Genomic DNA, 15856 nt, shown 5'->3' with positions numbered 1-15856 from the left:
TACAGAGGAAAACACAGTTCTGCCACAGGAAGCATCTCATTCTATGAAGTCTCAGGTTTTAATTTGCCCTGAGAGTTAACAATGAAGGTATTTGTTCAAGTGCAGGATTTCTGCCATGGAAGGGGCTGTTATAAGCCTGCTTTTGCTATAGTCCTGTAGTCAGCTGAACGTTACTAAGGAAGGTCACTGCATCGTTCATTCACAATCTGGGATGGGAAATATTCCTGCTGACTCATGCTTATAAGTATTTTCCTTGCTCCACCTCCATTCATGTCAGCTCCTCCTCTCTTCTCTTAGTGCTGGTAGCCTACTCTATTTAAACAGCTGTCTTAGAGCTGAGGCAGGATTCGAGGCTTGTAGTTTGGTTGGCTTTCCTGACTGTACAGGTATTTTCATCAAGATCCTGCTTCTCATTGGACCTGCTGCTAAAGGTAATAAAGCTATAAGTAATCGTAGAGAGCTCTGTCTGGCACCCTGTCATGTTGCTTGCTGAGTATCACAGGGTTCTTTTTAGAAAGGTATTACTGTTATGTGCCATACCTTTGGTTTTTTTTCCCCACATACTTTGTGTTTGGAGTAAGTGGCCTGGCATATAAAAGTGATAATGCAAGTGTGTGTGGGGAACTTTTGAAACATAAAAGTGATAATGCAAGTGTGTGTGGGGAACTTTTGAAACTTGTAGCAAAGTGTAAAATGTGAAAGCTGTTGAGATTGATGCTATTTTAGAAAGCACTAATGAATTAAACTTTAAACACTGATGGGGAAATGAGTGGGTTGGTGAAGGAATGAAGCTGAAGAAAACTGTTGCCTTTGTGTTAGAATCATCCTTGTTTAAAGCAAGTGGCATGATAGCTCTCTCAATCTCTTCCATTATTTGTGTACTGACTGCACTGCTCTTTGAACTCTCCCCATGTGCTGTACAGGCCACGCTTGGTGCTCCTTCCTTGAGCAAAACTCTCGTTGATGTTATAGAGAGAGCTGCTTGCATATGGCTGCTGTAACTTGACTTTTTGTTTCTGCTAAAGATCATTTAGTGTCATTGCCTTGCTGAATGTATCCTTGCTTTTTCTTTTAACCCGCTTAAAACCTGTCTTGGTTGTGCAGCCTGGAACTGCAAGGGGTCACACCGACCAGCTTTATGTGAGTTATTGTCTCTCTAGACTTAGGGCTGTGTCAGGAAGGTATGCAGAGTTTGGCACACAATGAGCTGGGTGCTTTTCCAAGACAGAACAATTACATAACATCACATAGACACTGAAATGCTTTGGAAGCAGCAAGGAGATAAACCGTGGAGCTTGCAGCAGCCTTGCAAATGAAGGAGAGGAAAGAGACACTCATTTAAAGTAGGAAGCTCAAAGCAGGAGCCAAAACAGGGATCAGTGTCACTGAGTTGACTGTGAGTGCCCAGCAGCCTACTCTACATAAAAGGAGGCCGAGAGGAGCAGTCTTGGGTTTCTTGCTAGATCAGGCTTTCTCTTGCTGCTGTCTAGTTCTGTGTAATTTGAAATGAGCTTCAGTGTCCTGCATGCTTTCCAATAGCCTCTGCAATAACAGGCTTTCACCTGCCACACTGTTTTAGATGTACAGGTTATCGAGGTATATGGGGTCCCTTGATTCTAAGATTACAAAAGAAATCCTAAACCCAAAACTAAAACAATCCACCTTTACTTCTGATGGTAGCAGAAGGGATCATTTGGCCTGAAACTGAAATGCCTGAGGTGCTCTGAGCACAGTTTTACCCCTAGAAGTCAAACATTTAGCCTATAGGATGGAAATAGCTATAAACAGGTTCAACATCTGTTTCCCTTTGTACTTAAAAAAGAAGCATTGTTAACTATGAATTATAGAAATGGCAGCTATAGGATGTGGAAGGAGCTTCTCCCACTTGTAGACACATGCTGAGATAAACAGAAGCATCTCTGATGGTTAAGCTGGGGCTGATAGAGTGGTCCAGTGGCAAAAGTTCAGGAAACAAAATGCTGAAATGGTTGTTGCGGGGTTTTGTGAACCCAGGTCCTGAATAAAACCGTGACTAAAAATGGTCATGTATGTGCATGGATCTAGTGATTTCATCAGACTAACAGATGTGCTCCTCCAGCTATTAAGGTTTGGTTTAATTCCAGCAAATGCTCATTTTTCTTGTGTCAGAAAGTACAGAATGGAGGAGCTGGAGGGTGAGATGAAGGGAGTGTTATCTCTGAGCCCGCAGCTGCTGGCCTTGCTCTCGCTATCAGGGTGGGGTAGGTTGGCATAGCCCAATGGCCAGGAGCCAAGGCAACCTTCTAAAGCAAACTGCCAAGATGACTTCTCCCATCTTGTGCCTTTTTTATCCCCTTCAGACTCCCCTAGAAAATGCTGGCACACAACAGCGTGACTTTGGGCCTGTGTCTTACAAACGGGCACGCAGGCTTGGTATTTATCTGCTGGTGTCTGGGCACTGTTGCTATGTGCTGGATTGGGTTGGTTCAGCAGCCCTGGCTTCCAGGAGTAATGTTGCTGGGTTACTGCTGTCTGCAGAGTGCATGCAACCTTTCTGTGCATGCTGCTGCAAAGTGCTATGGAGCAGAAACCTGGAAGGTCATTTCCAGAGATCTTACTTCCCACCTCCAGGCTCTCAGTGGTTTCACAGAAATAAGGTGTTAGGAAAAATTAGTAAGATCTTGTGTAGAACAGCCATGGAGAGGGATTTATTTGTTATGGACAAGAAACCTCTGCTAACCTTCAGACAGGTACTGTGGTCTAGCTGTTTTGAGGGGAACACTTCACTGGTCACATCAGTGTCCTGTTCCTTCGGTGCTCCTGACCATCCCAGGTACTGGTGCTGAATTGTATCATTGCAACTCTGGAGCTCTGCAGTAGGGAATGATTTGGGATTTACACATCAATCTGCTGAAGGTGGTAGAACCTGCCCAAAAAGAAGGGGAAGTGCATTGGGCAGTTAAGCTGTGCTCCTGCATTTACTACACTTGGGTTAAATGTGCTGTAAGGGGTTAATGGATGCCTTGGTGTGAACACAACACAGTGAGGAGTTCTGAAGTGTATGCATCTTCCTTTGAGTCTCACCTAAAATGGGAATCTAATTTTCCTCAAAATCCAACTCTCTTCACATCTAGATACTTGAAAGGACTTAAATTAGAAATGATTATTAGATCTTTTAAGTGGTCCTTGCTCTGTCAGGCAAATGTCTGATGGTCTTAAACTAACGCTGTAGTTAAGTGGTAATAAGAGATGAGTGTTATTAAACTGTGATACAAAAATCTGGACAAAGCTGCTAGTTTTCAGTTCAACTTGTAAGCCTTCTGTGCCTCTCTATTTGGATGAACCCAGGTCTCTTGGAATAGCTGTCTAGCCCAGCAGTGGCTGTATATTGGTGTATATGATAGCTGTCCCATCCTTGCAGGCAAATGCACATACAAAACTCTTCCTGAAGCCTGGGATTCTGCAAATCCTGAGCTCACCTGTCCCTTTCCAGCTGCTCATTTACTCACCAGGGTCTTACTGCATTTCTGTAGTTGCTGATGATGTGAATGTGAGGCTTAAAGTGGAGCGTTACACTTGCAGGAAGACACTTGCTGCGGTACCCGTGCCAAAGGCAGCGATGTGCCAGACCTCATGGAAGTGCAGTGTGTTTGCCAAAGACCTTTCTCTGCTCAAAAAGGCTGTGGAGAGGATACCCAGCTGAACAAAGCCATGCCATTCAGTGGATTTTTACTTAGCTTTTCAACATGAGAATAACGTTTTTGTAAAGGATTGTAGTCTCTGGGGAGTAACGTTAAAAGCTTCTGCTGGATTCCAAAAACCTCATGTTTATTGTGCTAAAAATTAACTTCTCTACATTAATGACAGTACAGTTGAACCCTGTGGAGAATTAAAGAAGTTGATACTTGGCATAGTAGGATTCCTGCAGGAATGGCAAAAAGCTTTGATTCACTGTTGATTCACTGAATATCTGCATAATGATTAGATTAGTTTTATAGGTTCCACTCCAATGACACCGTACTCTCCAAGATAATTATGATGTCTGATTTGTTTAAAGACTCATCATTATTCCATTGTTCACTCCTAGAGCTCTCTATTTTCTGGAAAATTAAGAAAGAAGGTTCAAGAACTAAACTACCACCTCTCAAAAACCCCTGTAGTGGTGGAATGGTACATATCTGGAAATGCAGGCAGGAGATTTCCAACCTTTGGGCATTTACCTATCAGTAAATGCACAAGTTGCTTTTAAAAAGTATGAAGTGTTCATGATATTTATGGCCAATTTCTACACAGTACAGGCAGCAGTGAAGTTTTCACTAACAAGCTGCAACACTTCAGTGACTGGTAGCCAGAGGGTGACTGAAGTTGCCAGCTGTTTTGGAGGGACTGGAATTCATGTGTGGAAGAGAAAGATAAGGGTTCTCTCCCTTTTTCATGGTATATAATCAAGGCATCATCCTTGGGTTTTGACAGCAGGAGGAGAAGAAGATAAGTAGTCCTGTCCTGAGTGTGTAAGTGTAATGTGATGGTCTGCAGTGCGAGGATACTACTTTAGATCAACCAGGGTTTGTGGGCTTTAGCAAGTCATGTTTTGGGCTTGGGGCTTTTTGGACAAAAGAGCAAATAATTCAAGATTTACTTGTTTTAACAGGTGGACTCCAGGACCTAAATGCTTCCAGACAGGAAGATGCATGCATTATTGACCAGATCCCAAAATAAGAGTGGGTTCAAGCCACTGCCTGTTGTGATCATTGGTAAGCTTTCTCCTGTGTTGTGTCATGCTCTTGTGTTGGACTTGCTGTCTTCAGCTTTTGTTCCACACATTCTTCCTCAAACCAGAAATGTCTGACACTGTTTCTATGTCCTTCCCCTGGCAGCTAAGCTTTCTTTAGGACTAAGAGAAAGACTACTGAGAGTTGTGGGAAGTAGAGAACCGAGGATTTGACAGCCTAAAATCCATACCTCTAAGGGTAAAATTGGTAACTTTTTGGGCATCAGGTCAGCTGGGCCTGTTTTTTGTCTGTTGGATATTTAGAAGGGTTTGAAACCTTTTCACCACAGGCAGTTGCAGTTAATCAACTTGCTGTGGAGTGATTAATGTTTGAACTGGAGGTGGGTTTATGTAACTTTTTCCCCACTGTGTGTGTTTAGAAAGTGTTCCAGATACTGATAAAGTCTTGAAAACTTTCACAGACTTCTTTTAAAGTGCAGCTCAGCTACACTGCTTTTTGTACAGATTTAATAGGATGATTAAAAGCTGTGAGTTTTCTACCAGTTTAGAAAAGAAGTTATACAGTAACTGTCTTATCTCCCTTGCAAGAAGGAAGCTTTGTAAGGTGAGGTGATTCTTGGAGCAAAGCACAAGCAGTGACGTCGGTGCCTTCTGCTCTGTCAGCGACCACGAGCTGTGCTCCAGAACAGGTGTTGGACCCTGTTCATCTGAGCAAGTGTTTAAATGCTTTGTAGAGCTGGGTTCCTCCTTATCTGCAATCTGCTTTATAGCACCCAAGAGAGCTAGTCCAAAGTGAGTGTGCCACAGAAATCAACCTTAGTCCTTGCTAATAGCGAGTTTGACAAGGACGCTACTGCCGGCAGGTTCTAGTCTGAGGGTGACTCTGTACTGCCCAGTTGTACAAGTCTTTAGGTGAGAGGGAGGATATTTTGGTTAATCTCTAGTGACCCCTGTACAAGAGTCCAGTGTGGAGGTGTCACTAAAGCCTCAGGGGCAGCAGGGTGAAGATGTGAACTCCGAGGAGGCTGTTGGACCAAAGCAGCTTTGGTTGTTTCCCTGCAGCTGGACACTGCACACATGTTCCAGCTATTTCCCTGGGCCCTGCTCCAGGAAGGCTGTGGGCTTCCTCTGCTCTGCTGGCAACCTCATGAAAGCAGTTGCTTTCTAGAATAGTTTGGGCCCCAGAGGGAGCCGTACTTGTGACCATCCATATCAAACTTGGACGTCATTCAGAGTAAATCTGTGTGCACTACCGAGTGCTATGCACTCGAGTGATTAACTCTGGCTGAGGTACCTCTTTGTACTTCCCAAAGCCAAGTAGTAACTGGAAAGTGTTGTAGTTTACTGTAGAATCACAGAATCATTTCGGTTGGAAAAGCCTTTGAAGCTGCTGGAGTCCCAGCCCTCCCCTCACCATGCCCAGCCCACCACTAACCCCTGGCCCTCAGCACCTCAGCTCCACAGCTTTGCAATAGCTCCAGGGCTGGGCACTCTCCCAGCTCCCTGGGCAGCCTGGCACAGGGGCTCACACCCCTCTCAGGGAAACAGTTCTTCCTCAGCTCCAATCTCAACCTCTGCTGGGGCAACTTGAAGCCATTTCTTCTTTGCCTATCACTTGAGAGAAGAAACCAAACCCCCTTGGCCACAACCTCCTGTCAGGGAGTGGCAGAGAGTGCTCCTGTCTCCCCTCAGCCTCCTCTTCTCCAGACTGCAGTTCAGTTTGCTTTTAATTTCTGTTGCTGTTAGTTTTGGATAACTTTCCTGCAAGTGGAATATTCCAAACACTGACCTGCAACTGCTGCTCCTTGCTCAGCACAGCAGACTTTGGCTCCAGCTCTGGGCAAGTACTGCCCTTCACATAGCTGAGCTCACTGTCAGCTTTAAACCCTGAGCCTCCCTCTGTCTCAAATCCCCAAGAAGTGGCCTTTGCCCCAGTTGTTCACGCATGCAGCACGGGCACTGTGTAAACACAAGCTACTGTGTCACTCTCCTCCATCATCACTGCCTTACGTAGTGGTGGTTAGTCACATACTACTGAGCAGCAAAGCCTGAGCAGCCAGAGAGGATGACACCTCTCTGCAGACACTGTAAAATATTAAACATGCTGGAGAACAGCCATGTGAAAACTTTCCACAGGCTACTCTCACTAGTCTTTGGAGTCACATATGTCAAGTTTTTCCACTGGCTGTTGGGTGGTCAGCTTGAGTTCAGTCATCCAGCAGTCTGTTCCAAGTGCTGTGTTACCAGGGTTTGTCTTGGCATGGCACAGAAACTCTTTTTCTCTTAACACTGCCTGGTAGGGCTGGTTCCCATTTGAAAGTGTCCTCAAGACCTGTTAGTCAAAACTGCTGTTGCCAGATAACCCTTATTACATGGGATTTGGGATTCCTTACCAAGCAGAGCTCCTTGCCCTTCCCTTCAATAGTCACTCTCTTTTCTGGACTTACTCTGTATCCCATGCACAAGAAACTGCTCTGCACTGGTGTGAAACATGCATTCAGGAAAGCTGAGACATGACCAGTTTGTAAACCTTTAAAGAGATTAATGAGCAGTAACTCAATTCATCAGCATGCTAGAGACTTTGAGCTTCAGGTAAGGTTAACCTCTGGCTTATTTAACTCAATGTCTTTTCAGCAAGTTCTGAAGACCTTGCAATGCAAATAGATGCAACTGAGGAGGAGAAGGGGACACGGGAGGGTAAAATGACTTTCCCAGCTCCATCCAGCCTGGAATAGAAAGTCCCCTGTATCCACAGCAGTGTCATAGCCTTTGAATCGGTCTAAGTATTAGAAACACTCCTCAAAGGGCTGCTCTGTCTGCACAGGTATGAATTCTTCTCCATTGTGTCTTTTTAGGAAATGGGCCTTCAGGAATCTGTCTCTCATATTTGCTGTCAGGCTACATCCCTTACTTCAAAAGAGACTCTCTTCATCCTCATCCCATTCTTCAGAGGAAACTGGAAGAGGCACCAGACGTCTCCATTTTGGACCAGGTTTGTGGAAAGAGAAACAGTATAACATCACAGTATAGCATCACAGTATAACATCACAGTATAACATCACAGTAAAGCATCCTAAGGGTATATGATAAGTGATATCCTCATCCGAGTTTTTAAAGTACACAGACAGAATGAGCCTTAAGCAAAGTGCTTTCAGTTGTCCAGACCTCCTTTGTGTGAATCATTGCTGCTAAGATCCTTGAGGTGGGCCTTGGACAATAAAAGGGTCTGTGTGCCTAGAAATGAGTTTCCCAGAACACCACAACCACTGACTGGAAATACTGGAGTAACAAGCAGTCTCCTGCCTGGAAGGACACGTGTGTTGAGCATCTGATCTGCCTCTCTTTAGGATTTGGAGTATCTGTCTGAAGGCTTGGAGGGACGATCCCACAGCCCTGTGGCTCTTCTGTTTGATACTCTTCAGCGACCAGACACAGACTTTGGTGGGACAGCAGAATCTGTCCTCACTTGGTGGCACGAGGCTGACAGAGCCATCCCACACCTGGTCCTTGGCAGAAACGCTCCTGGGGGTGCCTGGCATGTAAGTGGAATGAGGCCTAACTGCTTGGGTCTGCATGCTGTGAGATAGCCAAATGTGACATAGCTGGAGAGGCAAAAGCTCTTCTGATACGCCAGTCAGCCACGCTTCATCTTATGTATATCCATCAGAGTAAGTTTAAAAAGCATGGGAAGCATTTCTATTTCCAGTTCTTTGTGGATGGTTTCACCCATGTCAGCAGATCAGAGGAAATCACTGATGTCATGACCTGTGCCACAGTGAAACATGACAAAATTGCATTTCTTGTCTTACATTGAAGAACTGAGAGTGATTTTACTGTGTTTTTTGTTGCAGTCTATTGAGGGCTCTATGGTTACCCTGAGCAAGGGGGAATGGATGGGACTCCCAGATCTCCCATTCAAAGACTGGCTAAAGCAAAAGAGAAGGTAAGAAATCTGTGGTGGGATTATTTTATTATCAGGGTTATTTGAGAACTCCAAATGGTCTTGAATGTAGCTACCAACCTGTTATGGTGATTGTGGAGAGAAAGGACACCCTCCCATTCCCCAGCAGAAGTCCATTCTGTGTTCAGTGCTGCAGGTAAAGCTGCAGCACTGCTTGGAATGAGTCCTTCTCAACTGTGACCATGAGTTCCAAGTAAAGCTTGGAAAAGAGCATGGTCATCTGGCTTCTAAGGCTACTGCTGCTGTCTCAAATGCCCCTGATGTCCCTGCTCAGTGACTGTGCAGTCTCTGAGGTGCTTCTGCTTTTGAGATGTGTAACAAGCTTTAAAATTCCAGGAGGTAAGAGTTGAATAGGAGCAAGATGTGATAGGAAGGCAGAAATGAGTAATCATGTTCTTAGGGGTGAGTTCATGCTGCAGAAAGCTGCCCCTTTCCAAGAGCTTGTGGGCCTGAGCATTAGCTCCATAAACCAGGAATAATTTTGCTGAAGTCAGCGAAACTAGATAAGACTTCTCTGGTAATGCCAGGATAGATGGCTCTAGGATACATTCAGTGGAAGAGGGGAAGAATTCCAGCCTCTTACTTAACTGCTGCTTGACCTTTGTTTGTACTGTATTACAGAGGCCTAAGGAACAACAGAGCCACAGCAGAAGACATTGCTCAATATTACCAGCACTATGTGATGAGGAAAGGACTGCAGAAGAATTTCAGATGTGGTACTGTCGTGACCTCTGTGAGGAAAGTGAGTGCAGAGAGCATCTCCAGCCATGCACAGGAAGATCAACAGGAGAGCAGTGGCTCCCTCTGGAACTTCAGTGAGACAAGTGCAGAGCTCTTTCAGGTGGATGGGTTTTTCAGAACTGTGGAAGGTGATAAAGAGCCCTTCTCTGTCTATGCAGAGAACGTGGTTTTAGCTACAGGAACATACGACAGTCCTACTTGGCTTGGGGTGAAGGGAGAGAACCTTTCCTATGTCCACCACCAGCTGTCTGCCCTGGAGGAAGCAGTGAGGAACAGCAGCATTGGCATCATGTCAGATCCAGTCTTGGTGGTGGGCGCTGGTCTGACAGCTGCCGACGCGATTCTCTTTGCTCACCATTGCAATATTCCTGTCATCCACGTTTTTCGGAGGCGGGTCACTGATCCAGGCCTCATTTTTAACCAGCTCCCCAAACTGATGTACCCTGAATACCACAAAGTCCATCAGATGATGAAAGAACAGTCAGCTGCTTGTACTGGGCCCTATGAGAGTTATGTCAGCCTTCCCGAGCATCACGTGCTGTCCTTCAGCAAGGACAAGAAATGTATCTTGCAAGACAAGAACGGCTACCAGAAGGTTTACAAGATTTCCATGGCTCTTGTTCTAACTGGCTCCAACCCCAACCTCTCCTTTCTACCAAATAATGGGGTCGACTTGGCAATGAACGGGGACCAACCAGTCAATCCAAAGAGGAATCCCATAGATGTTGACCCTTTCACCTACGAGTGCACTCAGGAGAAGGGGCTGTATGCTCTGGGGCCTCTGGTTGGGGATCACTTTGTACGCTTTGTGCAGGGAGGGGCTCTGGCTGTTGCCAGCTCTCTCTTAAAGAAAGCAAACAAAAATCCCCCCTAACAAGAACAACCCCTGGGTTTAACTGCATCTGAATAGATTGTTGCTGCTGTGTTAGAGAAGCAAGTCATCTGATTTGTACAGCCTCCAACGTGAAGCTCACACCAGGTTCTGCAGAGAGTTCCTAAGTTCTTGCTGAGTTATTCGAGAAGATGAAGTCACCAAACAGAGTGGGTTTCACACACAGCAGTACCCTTAGTCCCTGGGGACTCTTTTCCTGCCTGGCAGTGCATGGAGGCTGCAGGGGCTTTGAATCTTGTGCCTTAGGAGGCAAGGCAGCCATTGCTGCTCTGTGTAACGCCTTCAGGTTGCTGAACGTTGATTTGGGGAACAATCGGTGTTAATTATTTCCAGACAAGCTGACAATGCTGTGTCTGTCAGTGGCTCTTTCATGAAGCAAACTAAGCTGATGTGGTTTTATTTGCACCTGTGGCTTGGCTGTGTGTCATTATTAGACCAAAAATCACTGCAAGATGCTGCAGGTACCTCTCTGGCACGTGAAGCGGTACTCAGCAAATAAAAACTGACATAGAAAGTGTCAAAGCTGTATTGTCTCACTGACACCAGCAACAAGTCAATTACAATGTCTTTTTCATAAGAGATTCCTCTGGTGGGCTTTTTTCTGCCTTGAGGAGTGGCACTGCTTTACAAACACTTGCCATCTTGCAGCTTTCTACTTTCTAAAGCCTAACACTGCAATAGCCAAACTCTTGGCAACTGCTGTAGAGGCAGCAGAGCTAAAGGGGAGCTACTGGTCTGTCTTGGACCTGCCTGGGTACTGTACGGGGCTTCTGCTGCACAAAGTCTTTCAGACTGGCACAGACACTTTTTGATACTTTTATGCTATATGTAGCAATTATTTCTACTATTTTCTAAGAGGTTTTTATTGTCAGGCTGTCAGTCTGTGCTTTGAATGAGCTGAGGTGGGTGGGAATGAGGCCTTACCTTGCAAACAGCATTCTCAACAGACCTCCAGGGCCTTTCACACCCCTCACAGGAAAAATCGGTGTCCTAGCTGATCTTAGTTGATGTAAAGACAGCCCCTGCTCCCTGTGCTGCACTGAAACTCACCGACGTGCCAGGATGCTGCACCTGCGTCTGGAAAGCTGAGGAGGGGGAGACAGTGGCTGTTTGTAGATGAATCAGCCTCAAGCTGAGCTGTGTAAGGAGCTTCTCTGTGGTGTTGCTGTCTCACACTTGAATGTCTTTGCCACTGACTATTCTTGTATGAAATTTTTCAATAAAGTGATTTTGGACTTAGTCTGTGTTTGTTTTTTCACTCTGAATCTCTAACCCAGAGTAGATCTAATGATCAGCTCTCATCATCAGCTTCCCAGCAAGTGCTGGTGTGGGGTCTGTGCCTGCTAAATCCTCCAGCTCCTTGGGAGCACCACGCTCTGGATTTGCTTTCTATCTTCCTTTCTCCAGGAAGGATGGAGAACCCTTGCAGAGTGCTTTGCCTGTGTCTGTCTCGTGAGGCTAAAACACAACACGAAACCAAGCTGTTTGCCAAGCATGTTCTTGCCTAGAGGACCTGGGACCTCTCTTCTCTTACCTCCTGTCTCCTGCCTAGAAGAAGCCCAGTAAGACAGTTTAGCTCAGAAGAGACATTTGAAGGTGTCTGGTCCAATCCCACTAGAACAGGGAAAGCTTTGAAGTTAGACCTGGTTGCTCAGTGCCTTCTTGAGGAAAGCTCTGAGTATCTCCCAGGATGAAGACTGCACTACCTACATTGGATTGTCCCTTTCAACCTTTGACCACTTGTTCTGAATGAAGTGTCTGTATGCAGCTTACCTACTGGCCCTTGGCTTGTTGGGGTTTTTTGGTGTGGGGTTGGGGTGTTTTTTCACTGTGCAGCACTGAGGAGAGTCTGGCTCAATGTATTAAAACATCCTCATCTGAAGGCTGAGACTGGAGGTGTGGGGGAGTTTCCTGCTCTGTGTAATTGCTCACTGGACAAAGGGGTAGCAATGCCCCAGAGCTCTCTTTGGCAGCAGGTGGTAGTTGTTCCCCTGAATCTGTTGTCTTGGTGCAATGGGGATTCCTGGGTAGGGATAATATGGTCCTGTGCCATCTTATGTGGTTTTGGTAGTGCCCAGGAGAGATGAGCTGATACTCCTTTCGCCCTGCCTTATGCTCCAGGTCCCAGGCAGTGCAGGGTTGTGCTGTCCCTCTCCTGCAGCTGACCTTTGCTGGAAAATAATGAGTGATCAATGTTCACATTTCTGAGAATACTCTTTTTGGCTAGGTCTCAAATTCCTGCATCAAAGTGGAGAACAAAAGCCAAAATGCACCTCTAAAACCCAAGGGCATTTGGGAATAGGGGCACAGGAGTGGCATCGAGTGAAATGCTGCTCTTCCCATCACTGAGGTCAATGTCCTAGTTCTTGCTGATCATTCCTCCATCTGATGCTCTGATTTCCTCTGCAGCAGGGAGCTCCCACCTTGGGCAGCAGCCTGTTCCTGTGTAGGGGCAGCTTGGGTGACCCTCTTCTAGGTAGCTGTCTCTTTTGCCCAAGAGGAATGAGCCGATTGCCTGCCTTGCATAAGACCCAAAAGAAGTGTTTTTACACAACTGGTGCTAAGAAATATCCTCCATTCTGCCCTGGAGGGGTGTCAAAGCAGAGATCTCCAGAGCAGAGGTGCTGGTTTACTCATCACATCGTCAGGGCAAGGCTCTTTGGTGCTAATCCCCGTTGTCATCCAGTTCTCTGTCTCCAGGGAGGTGAATATGAATTATTGTTCCAAAACAAATCAGCTATGAGTCAACAGATAGCAGCTTTGTTATGTGTGGGACTCGCCCCTGCATTTTAACTTTGACCCCACAGCATGTGACAGGACCAGGAGGAAAAGAGTCTTGTCCTGGGCCTCGTGCACATGGTGCTCCACGTGCTGGTGCAGCAGCTTCCTCAGGGAGAAGCCAACTGCTTCCAGTGCTGCATGTGAGGCCCATCCAGGAGGTTACCATGGAGAGTCAGATGGCTGTATAAAATTGGAGACCACTCTGTTTCATTCCTCTGTCTCCTGCCAGTCCTTTGGTGCCTCTCCATGCTGCGCAAGGGGAGCCTTCTGCAGCCACAGTGGCCAGAGTGTGTCAGCCTGGGAAGCCTCAAGCAACTCCCTGCCCTGCTGACTTCAGCCTGGAGCAGGTGGGGTTGTTTTATTCAGACTTCTGGCTGCCATGAAGAGGTGATGTTTGTCACTCCACAGCAAGGGCTCCACATCACACACCGATTTGCTGTCCTTCAGGGCTGCTCAGCCTCACTTGATCTCCCCCCTGAACTGATCAGCCCCCAGCTTGTTTCTCTGAACAAGCTCCTGAGACCCACTGGCACCTGCCAGGAACAGCAGAAAACTACACTCCCAGAATGGGAACAAGGGTTTGAAGTTTATCAACAAGAGAATTGTGGGGTTTTTGATTTTATTGTGCTAGCAAGCCCTTGCAGTCAAGGCCAACGTGTTCTAAACAAACAGGCACGCAGGTGTGGCGGGACTGACTGTACAAGTCTAAACTCAGGTACCTCTCATTAAGCCATTAATGTGCAAACTTACTGCTGCTACATTTTGCTTTGGTGAAGGACTTGTGAGATGTCAGAGCATGTTCCTTCCATGAAGGGAAGGGTACCCTCTTTTTAAAGACTTTTCCCATATCATCCCTGGGATTGAAATTACTTCAGTAAAATAGTCTTGGGAACCCCTTTGGTTGTTCAGCATCCACTTTTTTCAGCCACACTTGTCTTTGAGCACAGGACTCAAATCCAGCCCCAGCTTGGCCACACCACTCTATTTAAAAGGCCTACAGAGTACAGTGATATATTGCAACTCTGGTGATTGCCTAAGCCTCAGCTTTATAGGGCCCATTTGGGGAGTTGTCAGACTGTTGCAGACTGTAGAGGTTTAGGTTAACCTGCTTTGTTTATGAAGCATAAATACTTGTGGCCAGGCCAGCAGCCAGCACATCACTGCTAACCACCAGCTCCTGAGGTTGTGCTAAGCTGCTTGCAATGGAGGGGCACTGGGCAGGGGGATGGTGCAGCAGCAGGGAGTCTTCTAGCAGAGGGGTTTTCAAGCTGGAACCAAACCTGGAGGCTCTAGGGAAAACCATCTGACTTCCAAGGCTTTGAAGCAAGCCACAAGGGTAAAAGCAAGCTCCTGGCTGCACTGTTGCTAAGTAGGGAGTAAGAAAAGGGAGCACAAATTGTTGGCTGGATCCTGCCTTCTGGCAGAGCCTGGAAAGCTGCTGTCCAGGAATAGTTTCCTTTGCTGCCCCTGAGGGCCAGGACAAAACCTGGATCCTTGGCTGTGCAGCCTGGAGACAGATTCCTCTCGAGTGTGAGGAGCAAAAGAGCTCCTCTCATGTCTGCCTCGGGCTGCAGGAATGTGTCATTCTGCTCCAAACAGGCACCCAGAGCTTGGCTGGGAGCAGCAGTTCCTGCTGCTTCGATTCACAGAAGCCTGTGGGCAGAGCAGGCAGCTCCTGTGAACTTTCAGCGAAGGAGGCAGCGTGGATTTTGTTTCCTGGCCCAGTTTTTGCTGGTTGCATTCATTTCTTGGAAGCACCGTTGACAGTTCTGCTTGGTTTTACGACTACACCACAGCAAGCTGGAAAGGAGGGAAATCCTGAGCCAGGCAGCACGTGTGCACGGGCAGCATGGCCCTGCTCCATGACCAGCACCACTGCCAGCTGGGGAACCCAGGCTGGAGGTGAAAGCACCACTTATTTAAGATACTTCACCCTGCAGGTGAATTTCCACGTCTCAATCCCACTGGAGGCGAAGGGGCTGGTGAAATAACTGCAAGAACTGCCTTTACCAACTGGGTGGCAGCTGCAAAGTGCCCCAGGGCCAGGTGTTTGGTCCCAGCCCAGCTCTCTGCGGGGGCAAACAGGGCTGGCTGGGGCTGGTGTGAGAGCAGAGCCGGGTCAGGGGAGGTCTGCTGGCTGAGCCAGCAGCCAACTGCCAGCTGGGAATGAAGAGGCAGCTTCAACCGGGCTTCTGAGGGTCTAAAGTTACTGCTGGTGACAAAGTGTGGACTTTGGGATATGACACTGGGTAAGTTTCCAAATTTGAGCTGTGCTTTTATAAGCCACTGAACCTTTTGCCAGGGAGGCAGGCTTTAACCAGAGGACATGCAAAGGGCGGGATGAAATCATTCCTTTAATGGCAAACAAATAGAAAACCAGGAGAGCTGTGGTTTGGTAGGATTTTTTGTGTTTTTATGAGACCACAGAGACAGTTTCAGGCCTGAAACATTCCTTCTGTTTGAGAGCTGGCCCAGCAGAGCAGACCTCATCTGCAACTTGGCATTAATCCCCGAGTTCTCCAGCCTTACCGTAAGTGCGAGTCAGCAGAGGTCTGAGGCACGCGTGGCTCTCAAAGCTGATCAACTGGCTGATGGATCTTTCAGCTGAAAAAGCCAGGGAATGTGTATGTCAGGGAAAAAAAATCCTTGGGCTTCTTCTGGGGTAATAAACAGGCTTCTGAGTTTAGATATGAAGGTGTCGCAAAGCCAAGCAAATGACAAAGTGGTGAGATGCTGAATGCGGACAGTGCAGCAGCTGCAGAGGCAGAGC

General features: G+C 46.9%; 1 protein-coding gene across 3 annotated transcripts; it reads left to right on the top strand.

Annotated features, from left to right (window-relative positions):
• The first annotated feature begins 293 nt into the window (after window positions 1-293).
• OSGIN1 (oxidative stress induced growth inhibitor 1) lies at window positions 294-11544 on the top strand. Of its 3 annotated transcripts, none has more exons than XM_010200546.2 (6): window positions 294-431; window positions 4631-4733; window positions 7567-7703; window positions 8059-8250; window positions 8563-8654; window positions 9294-11544. In XM_010200546.2, the coding sequence occupies exons 2-6, from the start codon at window positions 4649-4651 to the stop codon at window positions 10285-10287; spliced, it is 1500 nt and encodes a 499-aa protein (XP_010198848.1). In that variant the 5' UTR covers window positions 294-431; window positions 4631-4648; the 3' UTR covers window positions 10288-11544. The 3 variants fall into 3 exon arrangements, with proteins under 3 accessions (XP_010198848.1, XP_061863245.1, XP_061863244.1); XM_062007261.1 differs by lacking the exon at window positions 294-431 and adding an exon at window positions 4437-4490; XM_062007260.1 differs by lacking the exon at window positions 294-431 and adding an exon at window positions 4454-4544.
• Window positions 11545-15856: the final 4312 nt, after the last annotated feature.

This window comes from Colius striatus, chromosome 14, assembly GCF_028858725.1.
Source record: "Colius striatus isolate bColStr4 chromosome 14, bColStr4.1.hap1, whole genome shotgun sequence".
Taxonomy (NCBI): Eukaryota; Metazoa; Chordata; class Aves; order Coliiformes; family Coliidae; genus Colius; species Colius striatus.
The sequence above is the reverse complement of the archived record's forward strand: the minus strand, read 5'-3'. Positions and strand labels throughout refer to the sequence as shown.